This window comes from Odocoileus virginianus, chromosome 20, assembly GCF_023699985.2.
Source record: "Odocoileus virginianus isolate 20LAN1187 ecotype Illinois chromosome 20, Ovbor_1.2, whole genome shotgun sequence".
In the NCBI taxonomy this organism is placed as follows: domain Eukaryota; kingdom Metazoa; phylum Chordata; class Mammalia; order Artiodactyla; family Cervidae; genus Odocoileus; species Odocoileus virginianus.
The window spans coordinates 46,225,816-46,248,672 of record NC_069693.1 but is presented as its reverse complement, the minus strand read 5'-3'; the positions used below and the strand labels follow the sequence as shown (position 1 = coordinate 46,248,672).

At 63.7% G+C, this 22,857-nt stretch overlaps 1 protein-coding gene and 1 long non-coding RNA gene across 2 annotated transcripts in view; one reads left to right on the top strand and one right to left on the bottom strand.

The window, feature by feature from the left end:
- The window catches only part of ZFPM1 (zinc finger protein, FOG family member 1), a 61,488-nt gene that overhangs the window by 25,607 nt on the left and 13,024 nt on the right, over positions 1-22,857 (top strand). Inside the window, exons 3-4 of the mRNA XM_070451414.1 lie at positions 1,648-1,776; positions 20,779-20,912. Coding sequence (XP_070307515.1) covers positions 1,648-1,776; positions 20,779-20,912 — 263 coding nt within the window. The remainder of the gene's footprint in view (positions 1-1,647; positions 1,777-20,778; positions 20,913-22,857) is intronic.
- Positions 10,892-12,460, bottom strand: LOC139030058 (uncharacterized). The gene is made up of 3 exons (XR_011482377.1): positions 12,159-12,460; positions 11,355-11,555; positions 10,892-11,260 (listed from the first exon to the last, which is right to left on the bottom strand). It is a non-coding gene; the product is annotated as an uncharacterized lncRNA (long non-coding RNA).

Here is a 22,857-nt window from a genome sequence, read left to right as displayed (position 1 = left end):
AAGGTTTGGGGGTGGGCTCTGAGTCCTGCTCACCTCACCCCGCCCCCTCTGCCCTGCTGGCCGTGGGTGGAAACCTCACTCCCATCCCCACTCTGTGCCACGAAGCCGGGTGCACAGAGGCAGAGTCACCCCCGGGCCATAGTGTGATGGGGAGACAGTCACAGGACTGAGTGGTGCTGTGACCGGGAGTGAAGGCCAGATGGGTGGGGGCAGCTGTGAGCAGACCTGCAGGACATGTAGAGCTGCCCGTGCAAAGGCCCTGGGATAGGACACAGAAGGACAGCAGGACAGCCCAGCAGGGTTGGGACTGAGAGGCAGAGATTCCAGACAGAAGGTGAGGGGGCTTCTCACTGTGGACCCCCCAGCCCCCTAAGGTGCCAGTGTTAGAGTCTCCCCAGGATAACCACAGGCCCCCAACAGGCCCCATCCTCTGAGCCCTGCAGCCTGTGTGCCCTTCCCCAACGCATCCCGTCAGGGTCCCGGCCCCTGCAGTGAGGCCAGGCCAGCAGGACTCGAACCCAGGGCCAGGGCTCCCATCATCCTCAGCTCACCTGAGCAGAGCACAGAGCAGAGGGGCACAGGCCTGGACTCTGACACTCTTGTTCGTGGCTGTTTCTGTCTCTGCCTTCATCATCTCCATCAGTCACTTAGCACTGCAGCCAGCACCCGCCCCGCCCACCCCAGCCTGGCCCCAGCCTCAGCCCTCTCTGAGCCTTGGTTTCCACATATGTAACTGGGCCTGAGCCCCTCAGTGGCCCAGGGCATGACGGGGAGCCTCTACCACCATCTCCATCACCATCAGATGCTGCGAGCTCACAGGGGCCTCGCTCTCCACAGGGCCAGTGGCTGGTTCCTGGTGGACTTTGCCCCTGGGAGCCGGGTCCCTTATCTGATCTGGGAGCTGGGCTGCATGGAGTCGGGGCGGTCCCGGGGAGGAGCTGGAAAAAACAGTCGGGGTTGCACCTGGCACAGACTGCGGTGATAACGCGCTGATGGGTTCGATAAGGCGGCAGGAGCAGTGTCTGCCTGTCGGGCAGGCCCAGCGTGGCTCCCGCGCAGTGGCTGGAGCTCAGATGCCAGCCGCGTTGATTTATAGCCAAAAATAATAGGACTTTTATACCGTGTGATTGATTTATTCGATGTTAATCACAGCCCTTATCGCGGTATTAATAATCTGCCGGGTGCGTGACGTCACCAAGGGGGGGGCTTTTATGGGACTTCATTGATTGGGGGCCGCGGTGGTTATCGGTCCAGCAGGGAAGGCAAATATGCCCTTTGGGCTGGAATTGGGTGCGGGGCTTGGCAGAGGGGCCCCCAGCTGCCAGCGAGGAGACCGGGAGCCGGGCTGCGCGTGTGCCCGCTGGCCTGGGCGTGCCGAGAGGCCATCCACACTCTAATTATTAACAGCAGTGGGGAGGGCACCTATCACTGCTGCAGTTAATGAGGGGCTGAGGGTTTTTTTTTAAGGCTGGGGGGCAAAACTGAGATGTGTGATCGCACCCCCAGTTTGAAGAAGCCGGGGTGAGGAGGCCACTGTGGCCACACGCTCACCCACCTGGCTTCAGTATCCCTCTCGGCCGCGGGCCGGGGTGGGCAGACACCTTGGTGTCCTGAGGCTCCAGGAACCTACTGGTCTCCTTTCCGCAGACGCTAATCCTCCACCCCCTCCACTGCCGCTGGCCCCCACTTCCCCAGGAGGCCCTGAGGAGCCTGAGCATCAGGAGCCAGAGATGAGGCCGGAGGAGGAAGCAGCCAGCAGCCCCTGGAGCGGGCCAGGTAAGTGTGTCTGCAGCCAGGTCCGGCAGCGTCACCTCACAGGCGGCCCTGGGACCCAGCCAGTGGGGTGTCCTGAGAATCGGCCAGCTGACGGCGCAGGGTGGGGCACGGTGGCCAGGAGGTGGGCGGTGAGCTGTTAGGCCCAAGCCTGGCGGCTGTTCCAAAGTCCAGCCGGCCTGTGGGTACGCAGGTTCCCTGGAGGGGGCACCTAGCTGTGCTGACGCTCAGAGCTAAACCAGGCCCGCGCAGTGGATGGGCCTCTGAGGGTTCCTTAGAGGCAGGATGTGGTCTGGCTGGGACAGCGGAGCAGCCGTAAGACGGGAAGGGTATCCGCCAGGCGGGAGCAGCAGGGCCAAGGCAGGGTGGCAGGGGTGTGGATCTGGAACTGGCCGCGTGCCAGGCTCTCGCCAGCCAGTAAGGGGCTCCGGCCTCGGGGGACGGGAGGGACAGGAGACAGGAGGCAGCTCCAGCCCCCTGGTTCCTGGACGAAGGGCGTGTCTTTGAAGCGGTTCTGTGCCTCCCAGCACTGCCCCGCCCCTCCCCGTTTGTAGCTGGAACTGTGAGCTCGGGGCCCACTAGGCTCTCCCTGAGGCGCCCCATTTCCACCGGCTTGAGTTGCAGGCGGGCTGGGCGCGTCACCTGTTGCTGCGATTCCTAATCGGAGCTGATGGGCTCAACCAGCACAGTGCGGCTGGCCGGCCGGGCCCCTCGTGGGGGCTGCTAGGTGAGGGCGGACGGGCGTGGCCCTGGTGAACGCAGGGCCTGGACGGAGGCCGCACTCCCAGGCCAGGCACATGGCCACATAGCAAGCACGTACTGAGCACCTGCTGTGTACCGGACGTCAGCTCTGAACAGACAGGCTCCTGGGGAACTGTGACACCAGGCGGCCAGCAGTGTGGGGAGGGAGGTCGCAGGGGACGTACAGCGAGGGCCTCAGCTTGTGGGGGCCGGGATGACCTCACCCGGGCAGAGAGGACCCCTGTGGTCTCCCAGGGGTGTTAGAGATGCTCTCCTGCAGTTCAGTTCTAGTAGCCCTGTGAACCTCGTTGTGATCCCGAGGTGCCAGTGAGACAGTGCTGGATTGATTAGTGGTGTCTGCAGGGCACCAAAGAGATGAGGGCTCGTGTGTTTTCCGGGCTCCCTGCTGTCTTCACACACCTCTTTCTGCTGTATGTGCACGTCTGAGGCCCAGAGAGGGCAGGGTTGGCCATTGGTCACAACCAGGATGGGGACCGCGACCACAGACTCAAGGCCAGGGGCGAGTCCACTGAGAGCATGGGCGGGCTGTGGAGCACCCTGGGTCAGACAGGCTGGGGCCCCCGTGCTAGCCCAGGACGGGAAGGGGCGTTAGCACAGCCACTCTGCTGCCGTCAGGACTCACCCTGGTGACCCAGTGACAGGCGGGGAGGGGCCCCGGGAGCCCTGGCCAGCTGTACCCACAGCGCACGGAGCACCTGGCCAGGGACAGGCCTCAGGCCACGTGTCTGTGCAGCCCGCACCACCGGTCGGGCACGGCTGAGCTGGACACCCCCCTGCAGGGCCAGGCCTCTCCACACACAGGGGACAGAGCCGTGGGGCTGGGGCCGACTCTGCTGCCCCATTTTCCCTGGGTCTAGGACGAGGTAACAGCAAGGCACCTACAGACTCCAAGTTAGCCCTGCCTTGGCCCCATGGCTCCCACACTGCAGGGTGGTCCAGGGACCACCACCAGTCCAAGGATTGGACCGTGGGCAGGCAGAGGCTGAGACTGCAGTCTGGAGCGTGACTGCAGAGATGAAGGGGCCGGGCCATCCTCACACCAACCCCTGAGGCAGGCGCAGAGCAGCCCTGGGGCTGGTCCACGTCACCGCCCGGAGGCAGCACACCAGACTCCAGCCCTGGAGCTCTGGCTGTGCATGTGTGGACGCAGGCCCAGCTGTCCTGCGTTGGCCCCCGCCCACCATGCAGCCTTCTTAGCATCCGCATCCATGTTCTACGGACAGGAAGGCAGAGGCCCCTGGAGATCAGGGCCTGGCCTCAGGGCGGCTGTGGGGGCCGTGGCTCGGGTGGGTGCACTCGGGAGCTTCCTGCGCTATTTGCATCTTCAGGGGGCCATGGGGGGGCTCCCTGTCAGCCCCCACAGATAGGAATTTCTGTGTAGTGGGCAGCGATGAGCCGATAAGCGGTTGCTGGCCAACCGCCGTGGTGGCCGTCCTCTATCAGACCCCAAACAGGCCACAGTTATCGCCCGGCCGGGAAGCCAGAGAGGCCCCGTGGGCTCTTATCTTGTGGGGGCCGCCCCACTGGTGATGGGGGGCAGGCCTCGCCGGGGCCGGCTGGATCGGCATCCCCAAGGGCAGCGCCTGGCCCAGGGACCGGCCAACCAAGGGAAAGCGGTGTGCAGCCAAGCCTTCGCCAGGTCCTGGTGCCCTGGTGGTTCCCTGCCCCCCCCCCCACGGTCCCTCTGACCCCTTCCCCATCCGAGGATCTCTTGAAATCCAGTTCCTCCTGCCCCATCCCACGTGAGGACTGCCACCCTGGGGACCTGGCTTGTCAGGCCAGGGATGGTGGGGGTGGTGCCCTACCTTTCCTTCTGGGATAGAGGCACCAGCCAGCCGGGACCACGTGCACCCTGTCCTGCCTGGCTCTGGGGGTCCACTGAGCCTCGGTTTCCTGTGTGAGGCCCAGGGCTCGCACACATCTGGTGCGGCCCTGGCAGGGGGTGGCCCCCCACCCCTCGCCTTCCTGGCTACTGTCTTCTGCTGGCCAGGACAGCTCCTGGGTCAGACCCATGCCGGGGGGGCGCTGAGACCGCAAGGTCCCAGGGCAGGTGAGTCGACCTGGCAGAGAGGCTGGGCCACATGCCTCTCTCCAGCCACGCGTGGGTCTGGTGCAGCTGCCCTTCCTGCAGGGGTCCAGGCCCTGAGCAGAGACCCCAGGAAATACCCCCACCCCAGGCAGAAGGGAGGCCTTCCAGCCCCTCCTCCCCGGGGGCCCTGGACGCGCGCCACACACACAGTGAAATCTGGGCCACAGGGTGTTTGAGGGGCCTGTCAGCTCCAGCCTCGTTACTGCCCCCATGCCAGCCCCCCGCCACCCCACCACGACCCCAGAGCTCCAGAAACAGGTGGGGAGGCACTCAGGATGTCACTCCACTTCAGACGTCAAGAGCGCCGTCAGCTGCCAGCGGCTAGTTCCCAAGTGCAGCTGCTTCAAGCAGGAACCCCATCCAGCCCCCGCTGTGCTGAGGGGCCGGAAGCTGCCTGCCCAGGCCTGGGGCCAGCTTTGCTGAGCGACTGTGGCAGGTTGCCTGACTTCTCTGGGCTTGGTTTCCTCGCCTTTATAAGCACGCAGAGTAGAGCCAGCTCCCCACTCAGTGCCGGCAGTCTGCCGGGACGGCCCGGGCCTCTCTGGGTCAGGGAGGGTCTGGGGGAGAAGCCGCTATGTGAGACCACAAAGCAGGGACGAACTCCTGCTGGTAACGGGCACCTTGACCAGGGGTCCCCGCTGACCGTCAGGAGCCCGGGGTCCTGGCTGGGTCCGCAGAGAAGTCACTCCCCTCCTCCGAGCGGCAGGGGCAGCAGCCCTGGGGGTGAGACTGGTGCGGAGGCCATACCAGCTTGGGCAGGGGCACCCCCATCCTCATGGAGCCCAAACACCGCCAGCCCCGTGGACTGTCTGGGAGGGGAGGGTCCTTGCCAGAAAAGTAACCCCAACACTGAAGTCAGCAGGTCCGCGTGGATGTGGGAGAGGAGAGTGCCCACCGGAGACACATACCACGCCAGGACCCCGGGGTGCTGAGCCGGGTGCTGGGGGGAGCATCTGGTCCCAAGAGAGGGGGTCCCTTGGGGCTGCCACTGGGAAAGTGAATGAGAGCAGAGCAGAGGACCCACCCCGGCCTTGAGCCTGTGGGGCGGCTGCAGCCCGCAGTGGGGAGTGGGTGTTGGGCAGGGGACTGCCCTGCCTGGTACTGTCCTCATCTCCTGGTGAGCCACCAGCCCCAGTGAGAGGGGAGAGGAGAGGGGCGGATGGCAGGGTGTTTTTATCTTTGAAATGACCTTGTTTGTGCAAGGGCTGGCTGTTTAGAGTGCCGATATGCAGATGGCTGGGAGCTATAATCTGAAATCCCCACCTCGCATCTGTGACGGCCCTGCCCTACCTCTGCTCCTCGGCCCCAGTGACGGGCTCCCCTTTGCCTCCCCAGTTAACGTGCACACGGACAAGCAGGGGGCTGGGTACACAGGCAGCCCCAGGGAGGGCTGCGAGCCCTGGGGGTCCCCTTCAACTGTGGAGGGTCCTGGCCCTATCACCCGCCTCGTGGCCCCCATCGCAGTGGCCGTTGGCGTGACCTCAGCCTCCTGGCTGGGGCATGAGAAACGGAGGGCAGTGAGTGGGGGCTGCGCTGGGTTTGGGCCCCCAGGGACCCGAGAGCCTCCTCTGCAGCCAGACCTTGTGGGGGGTCCCCTCCCCCCAGGGACTTGCCTGGGGCAGACCACGTGAGCACTTCCCATCCAGTGCTCTGCATGCCTGTCCGGGAGGCAGCATGGTCCAGACACCCCTGAGTGCAGGGCTGTCCACCTCAGGGGCAGTGAGTAGCTGGGGAGCGAAGGAGTGAACCTAGGGGACCCCAGGGCTCCCCACCAGTTCTGGTGGCTAGTCAGGTGGCCCTGAGCATGGCCTGGGCTCCACAGATGGCCAGGCCCGTGACCTGACAGTGTGGTCAGAGCCCCAGGAGCAGGGTCCCTTCACCTGTAAGTGTATCAGGGCCTGGAGCTCTCCTGGTGACCTCTGTTTACAAGACAAAATTCAGATGACCAAACAGAGGTGTCACCTTCTTGGTTCTCAGCTTCATCCCAGGCCCTTGAGGCCGAAATGGGAAGGCTGGCCACGTCCCCACCACACTGCAGGTCAGCAGAGGGGACAGCCAGCTTGTCAGGCCACGACAGCACCATAGGTGTACCCCACCCCCAAGGTGCAGCCTAAAGAATACATTGGAGTGGGCCAAGGGTGTTCAGGTGAGGAGCAGGCAGTGCAAATGCCCTGAGGTTTGGACAGCATGGGCGCGGCTGGAGCGGGGTTGGGGAGAGACAGGACAGGCCACGGATGGGTCAGGGTTTGGGCTCAAGGCCATGGACTGTAGTGAGATGCCTCCACCATCTTGGCTGTAACATGGGGTGGGTGTGAAACAGGGTGTTTGGTTGGCCGCTGCGTGGAGAGAGGGCTAGTGGATGCCACCTCTGGGAGCAGAGGGCAGGTATGACGCCTGCTGTTTTCCACTTGGGCCCCGGAGCCACTTCTTCTCTGTGCAGGGTCCCAGGGTCTTCCGGAGGCCAGGCATGCTCGCCCAGGAGCGCGCGCAAGGGTGTCGGTCTGGCCGTCTGGGTGCACTCAATGGACTAATCTTGCCACGTGGAGTTTCTCTGCAGACCTCAAGGTTTGTTATCGGGCGGCAGCGGTGGGCAGGCAGCTGAGGCAGGACAGCCCATCCTGATGGACAGCGGGGAGATGGGCTGATACGGCCTGGCCACACGGCCCCTCCCGCCCGCTCGGCATGTGTGGGTGGGAAAAATCATTTCAGCTATTTTGTGTTATCACTGGGCCTGGCGTTGCGGCCCAATAGGCCCATTTATCTTAGATTAGCCGGGGTGGGGGGGGGGAGGGGCACAGGAGGGAGCAGCGGCGGGCGGTGGGGGTCAGCCTGGGGTCAGCTCAGAGACCAGAGCCAGGAGCTCTGCCAGGAGCCACCTTCTCTCCGTGTTCCACGCCAGATGTCCCCAGAGAGACGTGCTCCCTGAGACCGCCCCCCAACCCCCCGTCCAGAGGGCCCTCCACCCACCCTGACCCCCTTCGCAGCTGAGTGGACCAGGACTGGAGCAGCGGGGAGGGGGCGCACCGAGGAGGGGGTCGTTGGTCTTCGCAGCCACCATCCTTCCCAGGTGGTTACTACGCACCGCCAGCTGGAAAGGGGAGGTGTGTCTCCGGTGATGCAGGCCGTTAGAAGCAAGTAGTGGGGGTCTCAGTCCAGGAGTGGGCCAGAGAAGGGGGTTGTTTATTCACTCAACAAACCCCTGTGCTTCCTGCACTTACTCAGTGCCAGCATCATCCCGGCCCCCCAGGGGACTGTTGTTTCGATCAGGGAGACAGAGACTAAATAATAAGTAAAAGCATCACACGTCCAGGGGTGTTGAGGGGGTGAGGCTCTGGAATGAACTGAGGGGCGGCTCTGAAGGGTGGCCTGAGCCACGTTTGAGCAAAGACCAGAAAAGTGAGGGGAGCTGGCTGCCGCCTGGGGACTGCTGACCAGGACAGTCTCAGAAAGCATCCCCCTCTGTAGGTGGTTTTCATGGAAATGGGGTTCAGGGTTACAGGCTTTGACTGGCTGTGACTCTGACGGGCCCCCTTGAGTTCCTCCTTGACCCCCTCTCAAGCCCCTCCCTAGGGCATCAGTCCCCAGGCTAGGGGAGCGGCCTGAACCCCCAGCCAGCGTCCAGCAGCACAGCTCAGCGCTGCTGTCCCCCGAACGGGGCCCTGTGGGAGAGCCCCGGGGCCAATGCTGAGCTGGGGCCGTCAGCCCAAGGTCCCTCCTTCTGGCTGGCCTGGCCCAAGTGGATGCCGGGTCGTGTGCTGCCCAGTGGGCACCAGAGGCCCAGGTGCCAGGCCACACACAACACCCCAGGAGGGCCCTGAGCAGAGGGCCTGCACCTCCCCCCCACCCTTAGCGGGGGCTGAGGCCATGGCCCACCACCCCCAGACCAGGCTGCTGACCCTTCAGCCTTGAGTAGTCCCCTCCGTGGTCAGTGATGCTTCAGCCCAGCTAGTAGAAGCCGCCCTTCGGCCCCATTCTGACTTCACCCTCCGCCCCGACAAAGGCCCGGGCCTCGGGTCACTTGGGGGTCCAGAACCCCTGAGCAGGGCTGGCAATCCACGGGCTGCTCTTTAGCAAGACTTGCCCATCATCCCATTGGACTTGCCCGCCACACAGCTGGTCCACTCACTCGCTCCCATTTTCATTCATTGAGCACCTACTGTGTGCCAGTCTTTGTCACGGACCCTGGGGGAGCCCCAGCCCTCCCAGGGCCACGGACTATGCGGAGAGCGGTCAGCAGGGGCCCAGAAGCTAAGCAGAGAAGGCAACCGAGAAGGGGCACGCGTGGTGAGGGGTGCGTGCCTCTTGCCCTCGGGGATCTGCACCAGGAGGTCCGCGGCAGGGAGCCAGCCCACCTGTGTGGCTGGTGCGGGCCTGGCGGGGAGACCACACGGGCTGGCCCGGCAGCCTTGTGGCAAGTAGACTATAGGGGCTCCAGTGTGGACACGAGAGACCCATGAAAAGGCTGACACTGAAATGTGGCGGCAGGCACCATGCTCCCGTGTTTCAGGCGAGGACACTGAAGCCCAAAGAGATTCGGGGGGGACCAGGGCTGGGCCCTGCAGTCCCGCCTCCCGGCCCAGCCCCACAGGGTTCTCCGGGCCCTTTGGTGGGCGGCTGTGAACCCTGTGCCGGCAGAGATGGAGGGGGCACGGGGTGCCCTGCGGGGAGCGTGACCAGGCCCAGATCCCCCTCTCCCAGCAGCGGGTGGGGGCCCAGGCCTGGCCACTGACCTCACCGCCTTCCGGGAGTGGCTATCTGCGGCTGGGCCGCCTATCTCTGCCGCGGGTGCTAATCGAGCTGGCTTCCTCCTCCGCCCTCCCGCCGGCTTCCTGCCCTGGCTGCCCCCAACCCCGAGGCCGGGCGTCTGAGCGTCCGCCTGTCCCGCCAGGGCCTCCAGACATCAGGGCTGCGGGGCCACCCAGCCCCAGCTGGAGCCCCTGGAGAGGACGGCCCCTCCCGGAAGCATGCTTCCTCGTCCTCCTGGGCCCACCGTGGCCTGGGAAGCCTCAGCTCGCCTCCCCCCCACCCCCCACCCCCCACCCCCCACCTCCCGTGGAACGCGCAGGCCGCACACAGGACGCCAGGCCGGCTTCACAGCAGAGGTCAGGGCTGCGCTGGCTGTCACTGTCGTCCGTGCCTTCGCTGGCGAGGGACCTGTGTGGCTGCGGTTGCTGCCGCCAGCACTGGTGACCATCCAGCTACTCCCGGCTGGGGGGCCACTGACCACGGGCATCAGGACAGACTGACTTCTTGCCGTCCCACTCCTACTGGGGTGTTGGCTTGGCACCTGGGCCGCGCGTCTGTGGGACGGGAGCCCGGACGCTCTGGCCATCTGGAAGAGCCAGGAGGCTGAGGTGGCAGGGCGGTGTGTGTGCTGTGGGGCCCCCTCCAAGCCCTCACGGGGGACACCTTGGGGCAGCCTGGGGCTCGGGGCCCTGGGGGCAGGGGGAGACCGGGGCAGGGCCACCCTCACGCCTGGCTCTGCCTGTCTCGGGACCTCCCCGCAACCCAGGGAGCGGGCAACTCTGGCCGGCCCACCTGACAGGTGAGGAAGGTGAACTGCAGAGGGTTGGCCAGACCAGGAGGGGAGCCGCCCCCTGGCCTTCCCGATCTAACAGTGTCCCTGAGCTCCTCCCACGCTGCGCTGGGCTCCTTATTTATTTATTTATTGTTAGTGCTCTGTCTGCGCACTAACTTCTTATTTCCTCACCCGTGTTTCCATTACTACGGCAGTGGACGCGACCGATAAGATCGGTGCCTGGAGATGGGACAAAGGGGCTGCCATCGGCTCGAGGGCTGGTCATATCCTGCCCGAAGGGGCCGAGCGGGGCCTGAAATGAGTGATGTTATCAGGGCATATTGTGTGTGGTGGGGAGGGGTCCTGCTGCCTTGGTCACCCCTCCCCCTCCAGACAGAGGCTCTGTCCACCCCTCCCTGACCCCATCCCCATCCCTACACACACAGCCCTTCCACTAGGTGGCCCTGGCATCTAGCCAGCCAGCCCAGGTCCCAGGTCCACTGTGGTCTCCGTGGGGCTGGGAGCTGCTGGGTGCAGTGGGTGCCAAGTTGGCCACCGCAGCCCCACAAGCGCTCACACAGGTCCAGGTGCTCAGGCCAGAGCCTCCTGAGCCCCTCAGGGCGCTCAGATGCCCCTGCCTTGACTCAGCAGTTCAACTTCTAGGAATTTACCCCAGAAAAAATAATCTCAAACGCAGACAGGCGTAGGGTGGTGTGGTGGTGTGGATAGTCATCACCGCATGCAGAAGATAGTAAGCCATCAATGTTTTTATTTCTGCTGCTCTGCAAAATGTCCACATGAAAGGGGAGAAATGATTCCCAAAGAAACAGATTGCGCACAGACGCCCTGCTGTGCTGTCTGTGCGCCTCCTGCTGCCGCCGCCTCCCCAGTCCTGGGCCTTTCTGCCTCCCCTGCGGGCCCGGGACCTGGCAGAGAGGGCAGGAGCCCTCACCTCAGGGAATGAGAGGGGTGCAGGTCCCGAGGCAGAGACCCGGTGGAGCCCAGCCGTGGGGTGCAGACACGCATGCTCTGTGGAGGGTCAGCGGCGGCGCCCTGGAGGCTTCTGGGCAGAGGCTCGGGGAAGGGCGCTGTGTCGAGCTGGGGCTGGCCGGGGCCCGCTGTGTGCAGGAAGCAGAGCCTTCTGTCCTCTAGCCACTTCTTCCTTGCCCCTTCCCCACCCTGCTCTACCCCATCCGCCCACCCCCAACACACGGGCAGGAAGAACAGAGCACTGGACAGGAATCAGGGGCTGGGCTTGAACTCAGTCACCACCGCACTGTGTGGCCAGGTCTCCTCTGACCTTCGGTCTCCGCCTCTGTGAACGCAGAGAATCGCCACCCCCAGGGCACGTGGTAGCTTGAGGACTGAGTCATCCACGTCCGGGGTGCAGGCATCTGCAGGTCCGCACGGCTCCTGAGAGGGGCTCACAGTTCTTGGGACCAGCCTCATGCTGGGTCATCCTCAGGGGCCCCGGGCCAGTGCCCCAGAGCCCTGGGGCCTTGGGTGACACAGCCCTCCCCAGGCTCAGCCTCCTCCATGGGCGGAGTAGCCCAAGGGTGTTCACACAGGGTCTGCTAGTGCTTCTCCCAAAGGAGATTCTTACTCCCTAGGGGCCGGCCCTGCGGGGTGGGGTAGTGTGGCAACTTCCTCGATGGTGTTGGCCAACCTCAGTGCCCACCACTGCCCTTAGGGCCGGAGTGGACCCCTGCCAGGCTGGGATGGACACCCTCCCTTTACCCTCTCAACCACCCAGCCTGGGCCTAGAGCCTCAGCTGCCTTCATGCCCACTGCTCCTGCCCATTCACAGTAGAGAGACAGGGCCCAAGGGGCAGATGGGTGGGCCCAGGGCACAGGGGGCAGTGGGGCCAGCCGGGCCGACTGAGAGGTGGTGAGCTGGAAGCCGGCCGGAAGGAAAGGCCCTCGGTGGCGTTGGCCCCTGGAAAACAGGGCCGAGGCCAAGACGCCCAGGCTGATAGGAGCCTGATAAGCTGTTTGCACAGGAGGTATTTTCCTTACCTTATCACAGGTCCTGCTTCCAGCCCACCCCTCCAGGACCAGGCAGGGCTGGGGAGAGCCAGGGACCCCCGCCCACCAGGTTTCTCAGGCCACAGGGTCTCTCCCGAGATCAGAGTCCCAGGGCCTGGAGCTGCTGGGGCCTTCTGCCCACTCTGCAGGTGGGAAGGCTGAGGCCTGGAGACCAGGACAGTTCTTTTTTTCTTCTAAGCTTTTCGAGAAGGCTGGAGAGACCACGCGGCCACCAACTTTGTGGCCCAGGGGCCCCGCAGGCCAGTGGGTGAGGGCGGTCCGTCGGAACCCTGGTGTGGGGCCGGCCCCGCCCTGCACTGCTGGCTCTCCCCAGGCAGTCCCAGTCTGCCATTAGCCGGGGCCAGGGTTCAGCCCGATAGAGATAGGCTGTTGTTCTGTGTCAAAAAATCAATAATCCCAGTGATGTCCCAGTGATAGGAAGAGAAGTTCACAGCACCAGCTGGTGGGGGCGGGGAGGAGGGGCGCGGGCGCAGGGGCTCAGCACCTGGGGGCTGGCGTCACCCGCTGGCGGGTGGGGCCAGTCCACAGTGGACTCCAGGCCCAGGGGCCAGCGTGTCCCCCTCCTCGCCCATCCTGCGTGCCAGCTCTTCACAGATGGGAAGCAGGAGCCCCAGGGGCGGCTCTGAGCCTCCATGCATCTGGGGTACCAGGGCAGGTGCAGGCGGGCTGGGGGACACGCCCCACCCCTGGCCCCACACGACCAGCTGCCCCTTCTCCCAGGCCTGTGGCTCGTCAGCAGGCCCGGGTGCTCAGCCCCAGGTCCACCCCCCTGCCACCATCCTGCAGACAGATGCCCGCAGGGTGGGCTGCACCCAGACGCTCTCAGCACAGCCAGCTGCCAGTGCCCCCTGCCCAAGGAGTACATTCTAGGGAGAGACTGAGAGCCACTAGAATGCACACGTGGCCCCTCGGCGCTGGAGACAGCTCAGGGCACAGTGAGCTGGTGGAGGCGCCCCACTGCACGCATGAGGGGACTTGGGAACAGAGGCCCCCAGCCAGGGTGTCCAGGGTCCTGCCCCCTGAAGGGCCCTTCCTGGCCCAGGCCCTGTGGTGCCTGGCACCACCAGCCCACAATGGACGGGCCTCTGTGCCGGCCCACCAGCCCCCTCTGCCGTCAGCTCCAGGGAACCTGCCTGCCTGCCGGCTCCACCCTGCACTAGGTGGGCCCCATGAGGCAGGTGTGCCCCACCCCAAGGGAGGGGCTTGAGAGGGGTCCTCTGAGCCTGAGATCCAGCCCTGCCCCCACCACTGGCCACTGTGAGTGCAGGGACTGTGGACAGCTTCTTGGGAAGGAGCTTCTGGGCTCGAAGCCCTTTGAAAACCTCTGGCCTGGAATGAAAAGGCCACCCCATTCCAGGAAGGCTCAGCCTCTGCCCAGCCTGGAACTCAGGGGTGCTGGAAGAGGGCACCACGCTGGCAGACAAGTGGGAGACCCACGAGCGGCGGTGCTCCACAGGGGCAGCCCCCAGCAGTCCTCTCGTCTGACTTCCCTGTCAGTGAATCGGGCATCGTCTTGGTCACCGCCACAGCTCCAGAGTCAGGCTCTTGGTAACGTGAACTACACAGCGGAGATCTGGTGGAGCTCAGCCCCCAGAGTGGGTGTGGGATAGGGTGGCGTCTGAGGCCGAGGGGCGGCAGGCAGCACTGGGCTCCAGCAGGTCGTGGTCCCTCTGTCTCAGCATCCAGTCACCCCCACGAGGCCAGAGACCCTGGTGTATGTCATATGATTCTTAACTCGTTGCAGCCCGTCACCATTTTCATACGTGTCCCCACCTCCCAGCCCCTCCAGCTGTTTCTGTTGGTTCTAGGCTCTCCTGCCAGGGTCCAGGTTCTCCAAGGGACTCCCTGGGGGCACCCAGGCTGGAGGCAGATGGGAAACCCTCACCCGGCCCCAAAGAGCCACTAATCCTCCAGACACTCAAGTAGCTTTGTTCTGAGCCGCTGGCTCCCTGAGCTGGCTTATCTAGAAGGCGCGCATCATGTTATTCCTTCCATCTTGGCCATGCCGCTGCTGTGGGCCCAGGGTTCCAGGGTTGGGCCTGTGTGCGGGACTGGTGTCAGGATGGCTTCCCACCCTGCTTAGCTCCCCTGAGGAACGGGGACAGGATAGTGCCTAGGGCCCAGAATGCTCAGCCTCTTCTTGTGCTGGCTTTGCTGTGAGCGAGAGCATACTGCCTGGGTCGGGTCGCAGGTTGGGGTCGGGGAGATATGGGCTTCATCCTCCTGTGCTGCTTGCTGGCCCTGTGACCTAAGACCATCCCCTGACCTCTCCAAGATGTGTTCTCCTTGCCTTGCAATGAGTGGCAGAAATAGACCCCACCAATTTTACCCCAAAGCTTAACCATGTCTCTTTGACACTTTATCCTCGTGAGTCACAGCTGGGAGCCTAAGTCTGTCCAAAAGGCACCATAGTCACTAGTGACTGCAGGGTTAGGATCAAGCTCCGCCCCTTTTAGTTTCATGATGTGGGATCCAGGTGTGGCCTGATCCAGGCCATCTTCTGGTCCTGAGGCCTGGAGGGCGGGACAGCTTAGAGAAGGCCACCAAGCCTGTCAGCAGCCAGGGTGAGAGTCTTGCCACCACCCAGCCTGGGGCCCCAGCCCAGGTGGGAGAAGCCACATGGCTCCAGCAGGGGTGTGGGCCTCCTGCGGGGCAGCTGGCTGCCCACCATGCACTTCAACCTCGCGGGCTCACCCAGGCACATCCCCCAGCACTGCTCATGCCGCAGGACCTGGGTCCCCCTCCTGGCCTGTCCCCAGTCCCCTCCTCTGGGCCTTGTTGCCCTGTCGGTAAACAGGAATCAGAAACAGGCCGGCAGGTGGGACCTAGGGTGGGAGCGTTCCGAGGAGATGATGGGAGTTTGCCGTCTGCCCCTCCAGCCAGATCACAGGATAGCCACACGCGGCCAGGGCCTCGGCGCCGGCATAGACAGACCCTCCCCTCCCAGCCCAGAGACTCCATGGCCACAGAGCAGGAGGGAAGGTGACCAGCTCCGGGTCTTGTGTGTCTAGATGGGCCCCCACAGCCTTGGTGGTGCCCACCCTACCTGGTCAGGCTAACCCCACCACCTGGCCTGCTGCGTGACCTTGAGGGAGGCGCATGCCCCCTCTGTGCCTGCTTGCACGTTGGTGTGGGACATGCTGCTCTGGGACCAGGCCCCTGGAGACTTCTAGAACCCGCCAGGGCGGAGCCTGCTCACTCTGAGGTTTTCTTCTCCCTCTCACTCCTTCTCTCCCTTTTCTGTGACTTTTATCAAAGGCAAACAGCATGATCCCTGAGATAGGGCCGCTCCCGACAAAGCCGGGGCCAGCTGGCCCCCGGGAGCCGCAGGGCGGGGCCGGGCGGGAGCGATGAGGCTGATTAGATAAGTGGGTTCTGGCAGTGACCCCAGGGTGGGCACCCACACACTGATCCCAGAGCCCACCATTCAGGGCGGGGACTGCCGGGCGGCTGGCCTTTGTACCCTGGAGGCCACTGGCCATTAGCACAAATGGAGCCCAGCCCCTGGAAGGAGGGGCCAGCCAGCAGAGCGAGGGGGCAGGCCTGAGCTCACAGACACTCACTGAGGACATCAGGGCCCTTTGGGCAGAACCACCAAGCAGCCAGTGGGCCGTGGTTCGGCAGGACCTGGGGGTGTCTGGGCTTGTGGGCTCCGGGGCCAGATGGTCTGGGTTGGAGCTCCGGATCCTTCCTCAAGAAGGAGCTCGGGTCTGGCCACATGGCTGCAGCCCTTGCTGAGCATCCGAGCTCTCTGGGCCACTCCAGTGGGAAGCACAGGGAGACCAGAACCTTCTCAGTTTTGCCTGCTGTTGAAGGAGGCCGCCAAGGACTCCAGGCTGTGGGACAGAGCTGGGGGCAGGGCCGAGTTTGAGGACAGCCCTTCACAGCCCTGGCAGGACCAGAGGTGTGGAAACACCCAGGCGCAGGGGAGGGGGTGTGCCGGGCCCACATGCTGATGGGCACCATCTTTACTCTCGGAGCCACCAGCCCAACAGGTGACCTGAGGCTCAGCGAGAGCCAGGCAGTGGCAGGACTGGCCTGTTTGTAGACTCCAGACCCCAGTGCTCCCAGCCGCCACCCCATCTACTGGGCTCCCATGCCAGGCCTGGGGTGGCCATGCCCAGTCCTGCCTCCTTTCTCTGGCCCCTCAGGACACCATTGAAGCGGTTTGAGACCTAAATAGATGTTTAAATCATGTAAATATGCAAAGGCTGAATTTTCTCATCTGGACTCTCACACATGCTTTGGGGGTGAAATTGAATCCCAGCGTGGCATGTTTGTTCTGGAAATAACATGTGTGGGGTTGTTTGCCAGAATAAATTAGTCTCTGTCCCGACACTGTGCTGGTAGTGATGGCCCGACCCCCGTGGGGAGGCCCACCCAGGCCTGCCCCTCCTCCACACCAGGAGGAGCCAGCCCACGACAGGAAAGCAGGGGCTGCCCACTGCCCCCCACTGCCCTCCAGCTGCCTCTCCCCACCCTCTCTTCTCTATCGCCTCCTGCCTCCACCCAGAAAAACCCAGAAGAGGGTGTCAGGGCCCTGACTGGGAGCGTGCTAGGGCTCTGGCCAAATCCCACCAGCCAACTCTGTACCCCGGGCCGGTCTTTTAACCTCTCTGAACCTCGGTCTCTCCCCCTGTACACCTGTGGGGGGACAGCTTCAGCGTGGCTGGGAGGAATCCCTATGATTTATGGCAAGCATTTGGCTAAGGCTCAATAAACAGAAGCTGGAAACTCCATTAGGACCGCGTCAGTTCTCGGCAGACGGCATCGTTCCCCCACTGTCCAGCTGTGGGGACAGGGCTGTGGTAGGTAAGGCAGGGAGGACTCCTCCAGGACCTTGCTGGAGCTGGAGTCCTAGCTGTTCTGCTTACTCCAGCTTCTCTGGAGCTGGGAGGAGGAGATGGAGACATGGTCACAGGAGGCTCCCAGGGCGGAGGACACCTCCACCTGGAAGCCCGCCCTGATTGGCCCACCAGAGGCGCTGCCACTGCTACCCATGTTTCCTGGGAGTTCTGACGGCAGAGGATGTGCCACCCTCAGCTCTGCCCCAGGTACCCACCTGGGGTTTTGTTAAGTTCAAAGAAAGATGGTTCCAGTCCCACCTGGCCAGGCCTCACACTGTGGCTTGAGCACTCCTGGGCCTCCCAGGCTCCACGTTTCCTGTGAGTGCAGTTGGGAGCTGACCATCTCCAAGGCCACCAGTGTCTAGATCCTCTGGAGCTTTAGGCGCCGTTTAAAATTAGCTGTGTCTTCCTGTCTGTCACTTACCTGGTCAGCTCCCACCCCCAGCCCCTTCCTTGCTCATTCGTACTTTAATTCATTCTCAGTTTTGAATGGAGCTCTCACCGAGTACCCAGTCTGCCAGGGGTAGGTGGCCTCACCCACCTTCCCCCTACTTTTTTGGATACAGTTTTATTTCTGGTTGGGAAAGGGTCTCTGATAGTTGCTAACTGGGCTTTAACACCTGCTTGACTTGTGCTTGGGGTTAGGCAGGAACTGGGAGCTGGAAATAGGTTATCTGAGTGTTTGGATGCAGAACATCACCAGGGCCACCGTGGACAGTTGCACAGGTTGTGTACTGCACAAATGCACTGAGTGAGCTGAGGCTGAGATCTAGCCATGTTCACCCCACCGAGCCAGGCACCTGCTATGGCCCTGACTGCCCACATGGGGTACCCTTTCTATTGCCCAGCCTCTCAGGGGTAGCCTCCCTGGACTAGGGATGTGGGCTGATTGACCGTTGCCTGATCCTCAGCTCACATCCCTCAGGTCCCTGGCCTCCGTGCCTTTCCCAGGCCTGGGCCTGCCCCCAGCAAGCCCAAAGTGGTGGGTTCTACCTCCTCATGCTGAACGGCTGTCTTTATCAGGAGCCGTCCTCTCTGGTGGTGCGTGATACCCAGGAGATGGAGAGGCTGCCACGGGAAGCACTAGCCATGCTGTTATCTGGGAGTGGGGGCCGCCAGCCCTGGGGCGCGATTAGGGAGCCGGCAGTTTGTTGTGGTACGGCGTGGGTGGGTGCTCTGCCCCTTCCTCCAGGAGGCCACCAGGGCTAGAGGGGCTTCAGGATCCCACAGCTGTAGCAAGTCAGGGGCGACTGGGAGCCCAGGGCTGCACCATATCCCCCCCTTGGAGGGGGACCTGGGCCAGCCACCCCCGTCCCCGCTGTGTCCCCAGGTCTGGGTGGGACTTGGCCACTCTTGGGAAGACTGAACCGACTTCCTGCTCCTCCTCCCCTGGGGAAGGTGGGTGCTGGCCTCGGATGGACAGCACTGTCTCCTGCAGGGGGCCCCCAGCCTGACCAGCCAGAAGCAGGCCCCGGACAGTGAGCGGACTGCCTCTGGCTTGTCTGTGGCCCCAGCAGCAGAGCTGAAGTCCAGGGAGGGGCGTGGCCCTTCCTGCTCCAGAGGCCTGTGTGTGTGCAGACCCCGTGAGGCTTGAAGGCTCTGGCTGTCTGCACATTGGGGTTCTGAAAGATTCCTCCTTGACCCCTGCCTCCAGTGGGGGCAATGGGAGGGATGGGCAGTATATCCCTGGTGGGCTCCCCCCAGCCTCAGAAGCAACACCCACGAGAGCCCAGCAAGCTTGCCATTAGGCAGCCTCTTCTACTCCCCACATTCCCACCCCCTGGGGCCAGCCTAATGGGGCACCAGAGACCCAGGTACACCCTGGAGAGCAGGGACCTGGGCTCAGATCCTGCCCTCTTACTGCCAGCCTCATGACCTCTCAGGGCCTGTTTCTTCATCTGTATTGGGGTGGGGGGGGGGGACAAGGGGAGGGCCAATGTCATAGGGCCGTTTGGGCAGGAACAGGTGACCAGGTGCCGGCTAGTACCCTGCGGAGCCCTGGCTAGGACCCAGGCCATCCTGGTGCGCGGGTAGAGGACACAGCCCCTTGTGGGCGGGCCACAGAGCAACGGGGCGGCCTCTGCCCCTCCCCACAGGGCCGATAAAGGGCACCGCCTCCTGGCCTCGTCCTGGTCCCCTGCCATCTTATCAGCCCTGGGGAAGACAAGGACCCAGTTAGAACGTTTTAGCCAGGCCTCCTGGCGTATTTGCACGTTATCTGTGCCATTAGGCCGGCAGTTATCTGATAATCAGGCCCATTAAGGCCACAGCCTGCCCGATCAGGGATCCAGGAAGTGGGGCCGACACGGCAGTGCTTGCTCGGGGCCCGGGCCAGGCCACATGAGGCTTCTGTAGGCCCAGGTGGCACCTAAGGGACCAGGTGGCCCTGCCTTCCAGGGCCGAGGGCGTGTGGCCTGTGGAGGGACCGCCCTGTCGGGGCGCGGCCACCATCATCCCCTCCCTGGTGAGGACACTGCTTCTAGCAGGCGGCTAATTTGCCACATGTGTCTCTCCCAGGGCGGCCCAGGGAAAATCACACAACCTTGGTGCCTTGAAATGTCCAAAATCTGCTCTCTCACAGCTCTGGAGCTTCAGTTCCGAGGCTTCAGGGACAGTGTCCCCGCGGCTGTGTCACGCCAGTCCCTGCCCCGTCTTCACAGGGGCTTCTTCCTGTGTCTCTCTCACGAAGACCCTGTCGTTTGCTGCAGGGCCCACCCCAGGGTGCGGCACAGATGTCTTTAGGGGCCGCCCTGTGGTCCACCCCATGAGGTTATGTGGGTCGTGCGGCAAGGCCCGGCTGAGCCTGGGAGCCTGACTGCAGACACTGTGCAGCCCGGAGGTCCTGCCCCGTGAGAGGGACTGGGGAGGCTCCCGGCAGAGGCCAGCAGTCCACATCCATGGGACAGAGCCCTGCAGTGGCCGCCCCGGCCACAGCACAGGCGGCCTCAGCCTGAGAGCTTTCGACCCCCAGTAGCGCAGCAGACTGCTCAGAAAGGCAGCTGCTGACCAAGGGCCACAACAGGAATCTGGTCCAGACCTTTCCGGAGAGTGGGTGGGGGTCCTGCAGGGAGTGATAGTGCCACCTGGGTGCACACAGTCTGGCTGTGCCAAGGACCTCAGGGGCAGGACACTTAGCTCCTGGCCTGGCTCTCCTGCTGGGCCCTGTGCTCAGGTGCTAAGAGGACTGACTCACTCAACCTCACCCCAACCCCAGGAGGTGGGAGGTATGCCATCCCTGCCTCACAGTGGGAAACCAGCATTTCCACCGCTGCCTGCACAGGTGCGCTCTGCAGATCTCGGGACAGCCAGGAGGACTGTGTGGTGGGACGGGAGGTGGGTCTTGTCGGCATCATCATCCTTGGCAGTGTCGCCCCCATGTAAGGCAGAGGGGGTGACTTAGCTCTGTGTGCCCGTCCTGAGCTGTGCAAGGCACACGCATCCCAATGTGGCAGGCGTGGTCCCCGAGCTGTGCGCCCACCTGCTCAGATCCAGTGGCAGGCGCCCCTCGCTGTCTGGTTGCTGCAGCCTGCCATCCCCCATAAAAGGTCTGAGCATGGGGTCTGGCTTGGCTCCCAGGACCCAGCACCACCCTTGTAACCTGGGCCAGGCCACAGGGCCACCCACCCGTTGCCCGCCCTCCTCTACCCTCAGTCCCTTGAATGCTCCTGGGTGAGGGGGGCTGCAAGGATGGACTGAACCTGGGCAATGGGCCTTCCTCACACCTCTGACATCTCTCCCTATAGACGAGCTGGAGCTGCTGCTGCAAGATGGACAGAGGTGCGTGCGGGCTCGGTGCAGCCTCACCAAGGGCCTGTCCTGGGGCCCGTTCCGCGGGAGCATCCAGACCAGAGCCTCGTCCCCTGGACAGGCAGAACTGGTAAGTAGTCCAATCTCAGCCACATAGGCCAAGGCAGTGTCCAAGCCTGGGCTAGACCCCCGCCCAGGAGCTCCTGCCTCTCTACTTGAAACAGGTCAGGAGATGCAGATATGAGGTGCTGGGACCAGGAGGGAAGGGAAGAGGTAACTTTGTGGGAGCACAGGGAGGGCTGCCTGGAAGAGGTGGTGCAGGGCCTATGGGGCCTCAGGGTGACAAGAGGAGGGCTGCCTGGTGGGGGGCGGTGTGGAGCTGTAGCCCTCAGGGTGACCATGGAAGGGCTGCCAGGGGCAGGGTTCTTTACGCCGGCCTTCGGTGACGGAGTAGACGCTGGTGAGGCAGAGAAAGGGAAGGGCATCTGAGGGGAGGAAGCAACAAGGAACCAAGTGTTGGGGCCGGGCCTGGCCTGTGCCCAGGCAGGCAGGCGGCGCTGCCCCCGGCACTGGATTTCAGGGGCGGGGCCACCCCCAGTGGCCAGTGAGGTGGGTTTCTGGATACAGCTGCCACCCAGGGCGAGCGACACGTCCCTTCCCGTGCCTGTGGGTCCTCCCGACGACAGGGAGCAGGCCCTGTCGGTGCCCGAGTGCCTCCAGTGCGGGCTGATGACCACTGGGCAACATGTCCCCTGTCTCAGGGCCACTTCTGAGGTGCCCTGTCCTTAAGGCGAGTCTGTGCGGCGTCCTCTCGCAGGGGGCACAAGTGCTCATTTTAGAACCTGTGTGGGTTGGTATGTGGGCGGTGGAGTGGGCACCTGCTGTGATGGGAATGGGGTGGGGAGGGAGGCTGTGCATGATGAGTGTTCGGGAAACACCTCCAGCCATGGTGATGCTGGCCTGGAAGGCCAGGCAGCACCCAGCTTAGCTCACCCAAGTCCAGGGCCCAGCACCCTGCACGTGCAGGCGCAGCCATGACCTGGGCCCTTGTGATTGCTAGTGTGGCATTCAGGTGAGGCTGGATCCGGGGTGCTGGCAGGTGCCCTGTGGTGCTGGGCCTCTGGTCGGCCTTCAGTGGCAGTGCGGGGCCGTGAGGGTGGGCTTGCCCCTCTCCCCCTCCCCACAGCCCTAATCAGCTCCAACCCAACAGAGCCCGTTTCTCTGCAGAGGGAACCAGGCCCAGGCACAGGGCCTGCAGCAGGGCTGGCTGGGAGCGTGGGCAGGATCCCCAGCCATGCCCTTCTGACAGTGGCTCACGGCCCCTAGCCATGCTGGTGAGAAGTGAAGCCTGGGCATGGGTCACGCTGGGTCAGAGGTCTCAGAATCGGAACCCGGGCTTCAGGAGCTTGGAGACGGCTCAGCGAGGTGGTGGGAGGCTGGCCCAGGACGCAGGGCGCCCACCTTCAAGGCCAGGCCATTCCCATGGCACAGGGTCAGACCCTGGGGTCTCCCACCCTGTGGCCGCTTTGCCGTGTGCCCCACCTCTCTGAGCTGTTCTCTCCTCAGCCCGGGGAACCTCCGGGGGACACACGGGAGTCCTGTAGGGTCCTTGAGGCCTGAGCCTGCACTCCCGGCAGTGAAGAGGGTGGCAGAACTGCAGCTCGTCTGTAAGGCGGGGAAGCCAGCTTCCCGGAGTTGCTGGGCGGGTTAAATGAGGTGATACACGTGCGGTGATTACCCCAGGCCACACCACCAGGGCAGCATGGCCGGCACCCTGTGGAGGGTGACCCTCCTGTCCCAAGGCCCCAAGCAGGTAGGAAGCAGCGAGAGCTCCAGCGTGAATTTCAGCTCCTTGGAAGGAGCCAGACTTTGGCTCCACTGTGTGATTGAGGCTGTGGTGCTTACCGCAGTTTCTATGGGCAAGAAGCTCCCTGTCACTGGAGGGATGCAAGTAGCAGCCTACCCTCGAGAGGGTAGCTGTTAGGGGGGTGTTGGTGGGAGCTATGTGACTGTCACATCTCAACTCTCAAGTGTCGAGAAAAGCCGTAGTGGTGATGGCACCAGGGCAGGCTGAC